Source organism: Oncorhynchus clarkii, chromosome 15 (assembly GCF_045791955.1).
Source record: "Oncorhynchus clarkii lewisi isolate Uvic-CL-2024 chromosome 15, UVic_Ocla_1.0, whole genome shotgun sequence".
Classification (NCBI taxonomy): domain Eukaryota; kingdom Metazoa; phylum Chordata; class Actinopteri; order Salmoniformes; family Salmonidae; genus Oncorhynchus; species Oncorhynchus clarkii.
Window position 1 is genome coordinate 24,704,031 of NC_092161.1, and position 12,998 is coordinate 24,717,028.

Below are 12,998 nucleotides of genomic sequence, written 5' to 3' on the forward strand. Positions count from 1 at the left end.
ACAACTGCCGTTGAGTCATCCTACTAACAAAACAGTGATTTCTCAAACCACCAAGCCTGTTTTTTTACAATGGAATCTAACCCAACAGACATTTATTCCCCCCCCCCCGCCAAACGTTGCTCTGTTGTGGGTGCCGAAATAGGGCGAGGTAAGGTCATAGACTGGACTGTTGGAATACGGCCAGGAACACTTAACTCCACTCCTCCGACCATCAGTCCACACTGCTCTCTGCAAACCACTCACTGAACCTCTTGATCTAACTGAGAATTGATTTCCTGGGACCAGTGTTGGGTTTATTTTATTTTCCCAGTACCCCGGCGTTCATAATTCAGTGTTGGCGAAAGCCTGCTGTAAACCTTCCCAGTCCCTTTGCTCAGTTATTGGATGTTGAGTTTGAAAACAGCCTTATCACTCTAATGGTAGACCAGCATGTTTTGGAGGACGTTTGGTCCACGGCTCAGTGCCATACACATTGAAGGGTTTGTTGGACTAGACCTTTTGAATAAAGTGCACTTATGTCCTGCCGTCCAATCACAAGTCATAATGGACTACTGTACTCGACTTCACCCCCTTTCTCCTTTTAACTCATACAAATACACAAGGCATTTTGAAGAGAATATTGTTTCTTTATGGATCATGGGGAGGATTTGTATGGGAGCAAATATTACGCATGCGCTGGTAATGAAGTAACTATCGGTATACAGAAGTAGATGACGCCAACTTATTGTTACGACGCTAACAGTGCAAACGCTACCTAACAAACTCAAGTTAATTCTCTCTTCTCCGAGATAAGGGAGACTCAAAGTCCAGAGTCCTGTCTGTCTGTGGCATGAATGGAATCCTCTGTCTGTTGGATCCGGCCAGCATTCCATCCCCTGAGAAAACCATTGGTTTGACTACCCGGGCGGCCCTCGGCTGACATTGGTCCCCTTTCATCTCCTCGGAGGAAGATCATTTCCTCTATGGTTCTTCTATACCCGATTGGAGCCCGGGAAAGGAGAGAATGGGAAGACGATCACATTTGACGGTTATCATTTTTGATAGACTTCATGGTGGTTGTGATGGTTCTACTTGTTGTGATGGGTAGAACTGTGACTGATCACCATCACTTGCCGAACTGAACAGTTCTCTCTTCTCCTTAGACGCTGTGTGAAAATCCCTGTTGCTTGAACATGAAAACAATCCAATCAAAAAGGGAATCTTGAAAAGAATGACTGTTCCTCTCCAGCTGATAAGACGGAGCCTTTCATAGCTCTTCTGCACCCCGTCACAATACTCTGCTCTCATTACTGTCAGTCTGCATGGGATCTTTGATATCTCCAGCGTCTTTCTCAGTCTTTGGAAGCAGCATACTTCAGGAAACAGTCTCGACACAGTACAGTGATGACAAACAACCTCAGACAAATCTCAAAGAACCGTCACACCCCGGGTTCTTACGGCTGAGGAAGGCCCAGTGCTTCCCTGACTCGTAATGTAAGTGTAGTTGGCAGAGAGTTTGAGTGTCGCCCTGAAATTCAACGGTGCATACTGTGTGGCGTGGTCCTCTGGGAAGGGTCAACTTTAGAGATCCTCTGTGTGTGTGTGGGCCTTGGTTAGACCTGGTTCATAACGCAGTGTGTGCACATGCATACCTCCAAACTATTCACACACACACACACACACACACACACACACACACACACACACACACACACACACACACACACACACACCAACACATTCACTCTCACTCAAAACAAACTTTCTCCCACTCTTTCGCTCTCTCTCAAGCACACACACTTTGTTGCTATGCAAATGCCCATGGGTCTTAACAGAAGTGGTGGACTGGAGCCTATAAATTAAAGGATGAGACAATTAGTCAGTTTTAAAGAGCAGTAGGCGATTTATCAAACAGCCATCATTTACAGAAGCAAAACACTCCTTTCTCTTCATGAAACTTCAATAATGTATCTCATTTTGGCCTTGGGCTTCATTGTTTTATCAGCCTTCTAACATTGAAGATTTAGTTATAATGGATCGAAATATGCATTGTAGGACCCTGTGTATTTAGATTTGATTATACTGACGAATGAATCAAGTATAGGTTTCTGTGTCTTTAATGAATGCACATGCTTTATGCCTGTAGTTAAAAAAAATAATAATATTGGATTCTCAAATGATTGCATTGCTAGTAGACCTTATTCCTGGTGCTTTGCTGAGTTTAGATGGTACAAGTCATCCATTGAAATAGCCGGAGGCTTACTGTTTCAAGAGGTCACATACGCTACCTACCTTCCTAAATGATAATATCCGGGAATCACCATAACTCAAGAATTAGTTATTGGTGGTAGAAGTGAGTTGTCTTCACCTTAGTCTTCGTTCATTTATGTCGGCCTTGAACAACATGTCACTAACGGTTTTGGAGGGAAGCCAAAGGCATCATGGTCTGTACATAGCGGGTCATTACGGCTTCCGTTCGGCTTCCATTATGCACCGTAATTGATTTTGCTGGTGTGTACCAGCTACGTAAAGGGATTGCGAGCTTGGTGATGAAAACCGCCACGACATGATTAAATTAAACCTGCTTTAGTTACTATATGACAAGGTTGTAATTCAATCAAAGGTCCCTGCTCTATGTCCCACAGCTCTTGTATAAGGCACTTATCATGTCTTCCCACCCCCCTCCCCACCCCCTCCCGTGTCTCTAGACGGTGGACATCCACAAGGAGAAGGTGGCCAGGCGAGAGATCGGGATCCTCACCACCAACAAGAACACGTCGAGGACCCACAAGATCATCGCCCCTGCCAACATGGAGCGGCCGGTCCGATACATCAGGAAGCCCATCGACTACAACGTGCTGGACGATGTGGGCCACGGGGTCAAGGTGAGCTTCGTGTCTCCTGTCGTTCTCTCTTTATCCCTCGTCTACATTTTGGGGTCCTTTCCTCATTTCTTATTTGTGTCAAGTATTCCAATGGTTCTCCATCTGTTCTTCTCTCTCTCCTTTAACACGCTCTGGATTCGTCAGCTTATTTCCATACAACTCTTTTACATTTTTCTGTCACTCTCCCTCCGTGTGTGTTTATTTTCTTCTCTCCACTTTCTCTCTCTCTCTCTGTTTGTCTAGTTCCCTTTTATCCCCTCCCCCTTTACTCCATATCCTTGTCTTTCTCCCTCTTCCTCCTTCTCGCTCTCTTTGTCTTTCTCACCGTCTCATTTTCATCCATAGAATACACATAGCTGACCATGCAGGAATATTCTCTGTTGGACCCAGGGCGGGGGGTTGGAATCAACTAAGAATTGATAGAATTGATAGCTTTCTAAAAAACTGAGCTACTCTTAGAGAGCTCTGTGAAAAGGGTGAGTAAAAGGGGTCGTTCCACCATTTAGGTGCCTTTTTGAGTAGTGTAACTTGGTGTAGGGTGTCCACCCACTCTGGCCAGAGTGCACTTTGATGATGAAATTGGTACTTCCTTTTGTTATAAAATACATTTTACCAAGACAAATATGCTTCTTCATGTTCCGAGTCATTCGGTAGGTTCTTTCTCTAGCATATCATTAACATTATATCTGAAAAGTCGGACTTCGTAACCTAATACATCCGATAATTAGCACTGAGCACTGTTGACTGAGCTGTGCAGGTTCCTCGCAACCGCTTATGAGGATTTTAAATGTTGTGGTCGTTCAACGTGGTTTCCGCAGGTCATTAAAAGTAAAATTAGGATGACACGAGCTGAATTAAATGTAAAAGGATTTGAAAATAAAAAGATTATGCAGTATTCGCTCAGTGCTCTGTTGAGAGACGCTTGTTTTTGTTAGAAGTCTTAGAAAAATAAAAGGAATTTCGAATGAATATGTTCTAAAATATGAAAATACTACGTCATGTCTCAATCAATATCCACTTTACCTCTATTGTTTTATCTTCTGCGGATTCGAGGAGAAATATGATGTGTTCAACAGAAAGTGAGCCTGTCAGGTAGCCAGTAGCCTTTATTCTTGCACAGAAACCTGCCTAGCTGACTCAGTGCAATTAAAAAACAAAACAATTCTCTGGCCTCCATTGATTTAGTCACCCTAACTCTGGCCTCCATTGATTTAGTCACCCTAACTCTGGCCTCCATTGATTTAGTCACCCTAACTCTGGCCTCCATTGATTTAGTCACCCTAACTCTGGCCTCCATTGATTTAGTCACCCTAACTCTGGCCTCCATTGATTTAGTCACCCTAACTCTGGCCTCCATTGATTTAGTCACCCTAACTCTGGCATCCATTGATTTAGTCACCCTAACTCTGGCATCCATTGATTTAGTCACCCTAACTCTGGCCTCCATTGATTTAGTCACCCTAACTCTGGCCTCCATTGATTTAGTCACCCTAACTCTGGCCTCCATTGATTTAGTCACCCTAACTCTGGCCTCCATTGATTTAGTCACCCTAACTCTGGCCTCCATTGATTTAGTCACCCTAACTCTGGCCTCCATTGATTTAGTCACCCTAACTCTGGCCTCCATTGATTTAGTCACCCTAACTCTGGCCTCCATTGATTTAGTCACCCTAACTCTGGCCTCCATTGATTTAGTCACCCTAACTCTGGCCTCCATTGATTTAGTCACCCTAACTCTGGCCTCCATTGATTTAGTCACCCTAACTCTGGCCTCCATTGATTTAGTCACCCTAACTCTGGCCATCATACAAGGCTAAAAACTAAAATAACTTTTGAACAGATTATGATTGAGACGTTTAAGACGTTTCTAATAGGATTATCTACACAATTAACATTTTCTTTTACCCATCAAAATATGCATTTTTGATTGGAGATACTATTTTATTTCACCTCATTTTAACATTCTGTCAAAGGGTACATGTAAAAAAAAAAATATATATATATATATATATATATATATATATATATATATATATATAAAAAAAAATAAAGATGACAGTGTATGTATATATATATATATATATATATATATATATATATATATATATATATATATATATATATATATATATATATATATACTGTAATCTTTGGAAATTACTTTGTCAAAGCAACAAAATAACTAGTGTTTTACAATGATGGTGAAAACTTGTGGTTGTGGTCAGAAATTAAGTGGGTTAAAATCTTCCTAGAAGTCACAAAGGATGCACAGAGGGACATGTCAAAATGTAGAATTTTGGCAAGTCTTTATTCATATCAAATCAATTTTTATTTGTCACATACACATAGCAGATGTTAATGTGAGTGTAGCGAAATGCTTGTGCTTCTAGTTCCGACCATGCAGTAATATCTAACAAGTAATCTAACAATTTGTTGTTTGTTAGATATAAAACATCTGATTTATTGAATTTTCCATGTTGTCTATATTAAAGGCACTACATTTTAATTTACCAGGCTTTTAAAATTCAATATTTGTGCACAATTTCTAGTTCGCAAATGGCACCCATTTCATGGAACAACCCAGAGATTAATTTGAGACTTTTTAAAAGCACTTACTTCTGAACCGCCCTCGTGATCGGTTTCTCCTATTTCTCTCTGATATTGAGCTGGGCTCTCAGAAATAGAGAGTAACAATTTAATGAAGCCATGGTAACACTGAAATATTGTTTTCTTTTTAAGTTTCTTTCAAAGCATTCTCTCAAGACTTGCGTTCTTTAAATGCAGCCCATACTTTGTTGCTGTCAAACAAATGATTGAGTAGTAGAGGCCCTAGGGTTAATGTTAAATGTCATATAGGCCGTTATGACAGCGGCTTCAGAACCCCGATGACCGGGGCCATTTTGTGACCTCAAATCCCCTCAGATTGTAACCCCCCCATAAATCAATCAATCGCTGCTGTCGGGCAGATTGGATTAAGTGGCCACCGTTGTCGACCAGTAGAAGGGATGGTCAATGATAAGGCAGGATAAAAGCCATCATGTCACTCTCAATTTACAAGCCCACAAATCACATAGGACTTGTATGTCACAACAGAGTGGTGTGTGTGTGTGTGTGTGTGTGGGCTGATGTAAACTGAAAAGGCTTCAAATAACCATGTTAACCACCATGGCGCTCTGTCATGTCATAATGTCCACACATAGGTGACAAATCATGGTTGGTCTAAATGACTGTAAGCTGTTATAACATTATCAAGATACCTGTCATATTACATTGTGACAACAGAAAGATGATTGAAAACTGAATAAAGAGTAATGTACATGTACCGTAAGCTTTGATTTAACGATGGAACATGTTTAGACTTTAGTCCATCCGTTTGAATTCTGCTGATATTTCAAATGCCCCTTTGTCAACAAGTGCAGAGTGAAGGTTTATGGCGCCTTAGAATGATCTACTGTAGGTTTATTCCACCATTAAAGGTTCTCACTCCCTCTCTTTCACATTATGGAGCCCATTACCATTATATGCATCCTTCCAAGAATCATTTGATGTTTCCATTTGGAGGACCTAACACCCACTTGTCCCACTGGGTGTAATCCACACTGATTCATTGTGCAGTACACGTCTGGTGGTGGTGAATGGGGGATTAGGCTAGAGGCTGTTAAGAGTGGGAGGGACTACGCGCGCACAGAACCTCACTCACTCACTACATAAGGCCTGGGAAGGCATTTATTACCCCTCTCCTCTCACAGCCCAGAGAGGAAGTCAATATTTAACATTAATACTCTGCATTAATTGATATTCTGCCTACAATAACAGAAGGGGGGGGGGGGGGGGGGGGGGGGGGGGGGTAGCAGAAAGCTGTTAGGGCCCTATAGAATCACTATTCCATGCTTTACTTATTGACCATAATCAATGCTGCCAAAATGGCAGTTTGAATCATGTCTAATCTCCAGCCAACTGTAAAACTGGCCACATGAGTCTGTGTTTAGATACCACACATTCATTTAAATTATGTGTATTTGTATGACTAAATGTGTTAATAAAAGCTTTTAGTAAGTAAACATTCACAAAATGCATAAGCTTGTATTATTAAAGGTCCAATGCAGCTGTTTTTATCTCAATATCAAATCATTTCTGGGCAAGAATGAAGTACCTTACGGTTATTGTTTTACATTAAAATGGCCAAAGAGAAACAAAAGTAGCTTCTTAGCAAGTTTCTCAAGAAAGAATTTTGCTAGGACTGTCTAGGAGTAGTTTTGAAAATGACCTGTTATTGGCAGAGCGGTTAGGAACTATATTTCCAAACAACACATGCTTCCCACAGTTGTCAAGTTGGCTGGATGTCCTTTGGGTGGTGGACAATTCTTGATACACACGAGAAACTGTTGAGCGTGAAAACCCCAGCAGTGTTGCAGTTCTTGACACAAACCGTTGCCCCTTGCACCTACTACCATACCCTGTTCAAAGGCACTTATATTTTTTGTCTTGCCCATTCACACTCTGAATGGCACAGTGCATTTGGGAAGTATTCAGACCCCCTGACTTTTTTCACATTTTATTACGTTACAGCCTTATTCTAAAATGGATTGAATAAAACATTGGCCCTGTCAATCTACACACCATACCCCATAATGACAAAGTGAAAACAGGTTTTCATACATTTTGCACATTTTATTAAAAACAAAGAGGGAGGTGACCAAGAACCCGATGGTCACTCTGACAGAGCTCCAGAGTTCATCTGTGGAGATGAGAACCTTCTACTCCATTAATCAGGCCTTCATGGTAGTGTGGCCAGATGGAATCCATTCCCTCAGTAAAAGGCACATGACAGCCCGCTTGGAGTTTGCCAAAAGGCACCTAAAGGACTCTTAGACCATGGGAAACAATATTCTCTGGTCGTATGAAACCAAGATTTAACTCTTTTACCTGAATGCCAAGTGTCATGTTTGGAGAAAACCTTGCACCATCACTACGGTGAAGCATGGTGGTGGCAGCATCATGCTGTGGGTATGTTTTTCAGAGGCAGAGACTGGGAGACTAGTCGGGATCAAGGGAAAGATTAACAGAGCACAGTACAGAGATCCATGAAAACCTACTCAAGAGCGCTCAGGACATCAGACTGGGGCTAAGGTTCACCTTCCAACAGGACAATGACCCTAAGCACACAGCCAAGGCAACGCAGGAGTGGCTTCGGGACAAGTCTCAATGTCGTTGAGTGGCCCAGCCAGAGCCCAGACTTGAACACGATCTAACATCTCTGGAGAGACCTGAAAATAGCTGTGCAGTGAGTCTCCCCATCCAACCTGACAGAGCTTGAGAATGTCATACCCAAGAAGATTCGAGGCGGTAATTGCTACCAAAGGTTATTCAACAAAGTAATGAGTAAAGAGTCTGAATACTTATGCAAATGTGATGTAGCATATATATATATATATATATATATATATATATATATATATATATATATATTATATATATATATATATATATATATATATATATATATATATATATATATATATATATATATAATTTCAAAAAACAGTTTTTGCTTTGTCATTATGGGATATTGTTTGTAGATTGAGGGGAAAAAACAATCCATTTTAGAATAAGGCTGTAACAAAATGTGGAAAAGGTCGAGGTCTGAAAACTTTCCGAATGCACTGTATACACAATCCATGTCGCAATTGTCTCGGCTTAAAAATCCTTCTTTAATCTGTCTCCTCTCCTTCATCTACACTGATTTGAAGTGGTATTAACAAGTGACATCAATAAGGGATCATAGCTTTCACCTGGATTCACCTGGTCAGTCTATGCCATGGAAGGAGCAGGTGTTTTTAATGTTTTGTGTACTTAGTATATGTGACAATACGTAATGTATATACAGTACCGGTCAAAGGTTTGGACACTTACTCATTCATGTTTTTTTTTATTTTTTTCTACATTGTAGAATAATAGTAAAGACATCAAAACTATGAAATAACACATGGAATCATGTAGTAACCAAAAGTCTCCTGTACTCCCTGTTCACCCACGACTGCGTGGCCACGCACGCCTCCAACTCAATCATCAAGTTTGCGGACGACACAACAGTGGTAGGCTTGATTACCAACAACGACGAGACAGCCTACAGGGAGGAGGTGAGGGCCCTCGTAGTGTGGTGTCAGGAAAATAACCTCACACTCAACGTCAACAAAACAAAGGAGATGATTGTGGACTTCAGGAAACAGCAGAGGGAACACCCCCCTATCCACATCGATGGAACAGTAGTGGAGAGGGTAGTAAGTTTTAAGTTCCTCGGCGTACACATCACAGACAAACTGAATTGGTCCACCCACACAGACAGCATCGTGAAGAAGGCGCAGCAGCGCCTCTTCAACCTCAGGAGGCTGAAGAAATTTGGCTTGTCACCAAAAGCACTCACAAACTTCTACAGATGCACAATCGAGAGCATCCTGTCGGGCTGTATCACCGCCTGGTACGGCAACTGCTCCGCCCACAACCGTAAGGCTCTCCAGAGGTAGTGAGGTCTGCACAACGCATCACCGGGGGCAAACTACCTGCCCTCCAGGACACCTACACCACCCGATGTCACAGGAAGGCCATAAAGATCATCAAGGACAACAACCACCCGAGCCACTGCCTGTTCACCCCGCTATCATCCAGAAGGCGAGGTCAGTACAGGTGCATCAAAGCTGGGACCGAGAGACTGAAATCAGCTTGTATCTCAAGGCCATCAGACTGTTAAATAGCCACCACTAACATTGAGTGGCTTCTGCCAACACACTGACTCAACTCCAGCCACTTTAATAATGGGAATTGATGGGAAATGATGTAAAATATATCACTAGCCACTTTAAACAATGCTACCTAATATAATGTTTACATACCCTACATTATTCATCCCATATGTATACGTATATACTGTACTCTATATCATCTACTGCATCTTTATGTAATACATGTATCACTAGCCACTTTAACTATGCCACTTTGTTTACATACTCATCTCATATGTATATACTGCACTCAATACCATCTACTGTATCTTGCCTATGCTGCTCTGTACCATCACTCATTCATATATCTTTATGTACATATCCTTTATCCCCTTACACTTGTGTCTATAAGGTAGTAGTTTTGGAATTGTTAGCTAGATTACTTGTTGATTATTACTGCATTGTCGGAACTAGAAGCACAAGCATTTCGCTACACTCGCATTAACATCTGCTAACCATGTGTATGTGACAAATAAAATTTGATTTTACTTTGGCCGCCTTTCCTTCCAGTTCTCTGCTCCAATGACTGGAACAAATTGCAGAAATCACTGAAGTTGGAGACTTATACATCCCTCACTAACTTCAAGCATCGGCTGTCAGAGCATCTTACCGATTGCTGCAGCTGTACATAGCCCAGCTGTAAATAACCCATCCAACCAACTACCTACCTTTATCCCCATTTTTCTTTCTGCTCTTTTGCACACCAGTATTTCTACTTGCACATCCTCATCTGCACATCTATCACTCCAGTGTCAATTGCTGAATTGTAATTACTTCGCTACTATGGCCTATTTATTGCCTTACCTCCTTACTCAATTTGCACACACTGTATACAGATTTCTACTGTGTTATTGACTATTTTTGCTTATCCCATGTGTAACTGTTGTTTTTGTCGCACTGCTTTTTAAAATCTTAGCCAGGTCGCAGTTTTAAATGAGAACTTGTTCTCAACTGGCCTACCTGCTTAAATAAAATGAGGAAAAAAACATTTCACGCAGTCTCCTCTTAAAAGTTGATGTTGAGATGTGTCTGTTAGTTGAACTCTGTGAAGCAGAGGTAACGCTGGGTCTTCCTTTCCTGTGGGGGTCCTCATGAGAGCCAATTTCATTGGTGGTTTTTGTGACTGATTGACTGACCTTCATGTCGTGAATTAATGATGGACTGCCGTTTGCCTTTGCTTATTTGAGCTGTTCTTGCCATAATATGGACTTAGCCCTATTTGGAAAAAGACCGTCTTCTGTATACCACCCCTACCTTGTCACAACTGATTGGCTCAATCGCATTAACAATGGATGAAAATCCACAAATGAACTTTTAACAAGGCACACCTGTTAATTGAAATGCAATTCAGGTGACAATGAGTTGGACCGCAGAGTAAAGGAAAAGCAGCCAACAAGTGCTCAGCATATGTGGGAACTCCTTCAAGACTGTTGGAAAAGCATTCCTCATGAAGCTGGTTGAGAGAATGCCAAGAGTGTGCAAAGCTGTCTAACAGGGCAAAGGGTGGCTACTTTGAAGGATCTCAAATGTAAAATATATTTGGATTTGTTTAACCCTTTTTTTTTGGTTACTACTACATATACGTGTTATTTCATAGTTTTGATGTCGTCACTATTGTTCTACAATGTAGAACGTAGTACAAATATAGAAAAACCTTTGGAGAAAAAAAAAAAATATCTTATTGGCCTATTAACTACACTGAAAAAAAATAAACGCTACATGTAATGTGTTGGTCCCATGTTTCATGGGCAGAAATGAGAGCCCCAACATTTTTCTTACGAACAAAAAGCTTAAAGCTCTAAAATATTGTGCGCAAATTGGTTTACAATCCTGGTGGTGAACATTTCTCCTTTGCCAAGATAATCCATTAACCTGACAGGTGTGTCATATCAAGAAGCAGATTTAACAGCATGATCATTACACAGGTACACCTTGTGCCACACTAAAATGTGCAGTTTTGTCACACAACACAATTCCACAGATGTCTCACATTTTTAGGGAGCATGCAATTGTTATGCTGACTGTAGGAATGTCCACCAGAGCTGTTTCCAGAGTATTGAATGTTTTCTTTACCACTTCAGTGGGCAAATGCTCACCTTTGATGGCCACTGGTACGCTGGAGAAGTGTGCTCTTCATGGATGAATCGCGGTTTCAACTGTCCCGGGCAGATGGCAGAAAGTGTGTATGGTGCCGTGTTGGTGAGCAGTTTGATGATGTCAACATTGTAAACAGAGTGCCCCATGGTGGCGGTGGGGTTATGGTATACGCAGGCATAAACTACTAATAATGAACACAATTGCATTTTATCGATGGCAATTTGAATGCGCAGAGATACATTGACGAGATCCTGGGGCCCATTGTCGTGCCATTCATCAACCACCATCACCTCATGTTTCAGCATGATAATGCACGGCCCCATGACGCAAGGATCTGTACATAATTCCTGGAAGCTGAAAATGTCCCAGTTTCTCCATGTCCTGCATACTCACCAGACATGTCACCCATTGAACCTGTTTAGATTGTTCCGGAACGACGTATACGACAGCTTGCTCAACAGCCTGATCAACCGTATGTGAAGGAGATGTGTCGCGCTGCATGAGGCAAATAGTGGTCAAACCAGATACTGACTGGTTTTCTGATCCCCACGGCCCTACCTTTAAGAATGTTTTTATTTTTTACAAGGTATCTGTGACCAACAGATGCTTATCTGTATTCCCAGTAATGTGAAATCCATAGATTAGGGCCTAATGAATTAATTTCAATTGACAGATTTCCTTATATGAACTATAACTCGGTTAAATCTTTGAAATTTTTGCATGTTGCGTTTTTAAAAATATTTTCAGTGTAATTTACTGCATGGTGATGTCACCATTGAAGGCCAAAACTCCCTCCCACCAAATAGGCAGACATTTCAGGTGGTCTTTTCCAACAGCTCTTACACTAAAACGCAATAATCATAGTTTTCACAATTTCACAGTATTATTCCAAACCACCCCACACACACACACACACGATTGGTACCAAAGTCATGTACAGTATGTTGCAGTATCCCTGTTGGAGAGAAGAGAGGCGAGTAAAAGAGAGGAGGAATGGAAGGTTCAATATCTTAATGGTATTCACTGAACTCTATGACATTCTATTGACCATCTACGCTGCTGAATCATACAGAGGATCACCATGTTCTCTCCTAAAGCGTATGGCCGCTGTCGTCTTTTTCACAACACTATGGCAGAAGATGAGATGTATTTTCCCAGTCAGCTGCCACTTAATCTAGTCAGCGCATTCAGGAATGCAGGGGAGATGTCAGATGTTGCTTTAGACTTCGTTTCCTCAACGAATGTGTTCTTTTTCGTC

At 41.4% G+C, this 12,998-nt stretch overlaps 1 protein-coding gene across 15 annotated transcripts in view; it reads left to right on the forward strand.

The window, feature by feature from the left end:
- The window catches only part of LOC139367089 (abl interactor 1), a 67,289-nt gene that overhangs the window by 29,008 nt on the left and 25,283 nt on the right, over positions 1 to 12,998 (forward strand). For all 15 annotated transcript variants that reach the window (XM_071105121.1, XM_071105125.1, XM_071105117.1 and 12 more), the window contains exon 3: positions 2,688 to 2,864. In XM_071105121.1, coding sequence (XP_070961222.1) covers positions 2,688 to 2,864 — 177 coding nt within the window. The remainder of the gene's footprint in view (positions 1 to 2,687; positions 2,865 to 12,998) is intronic.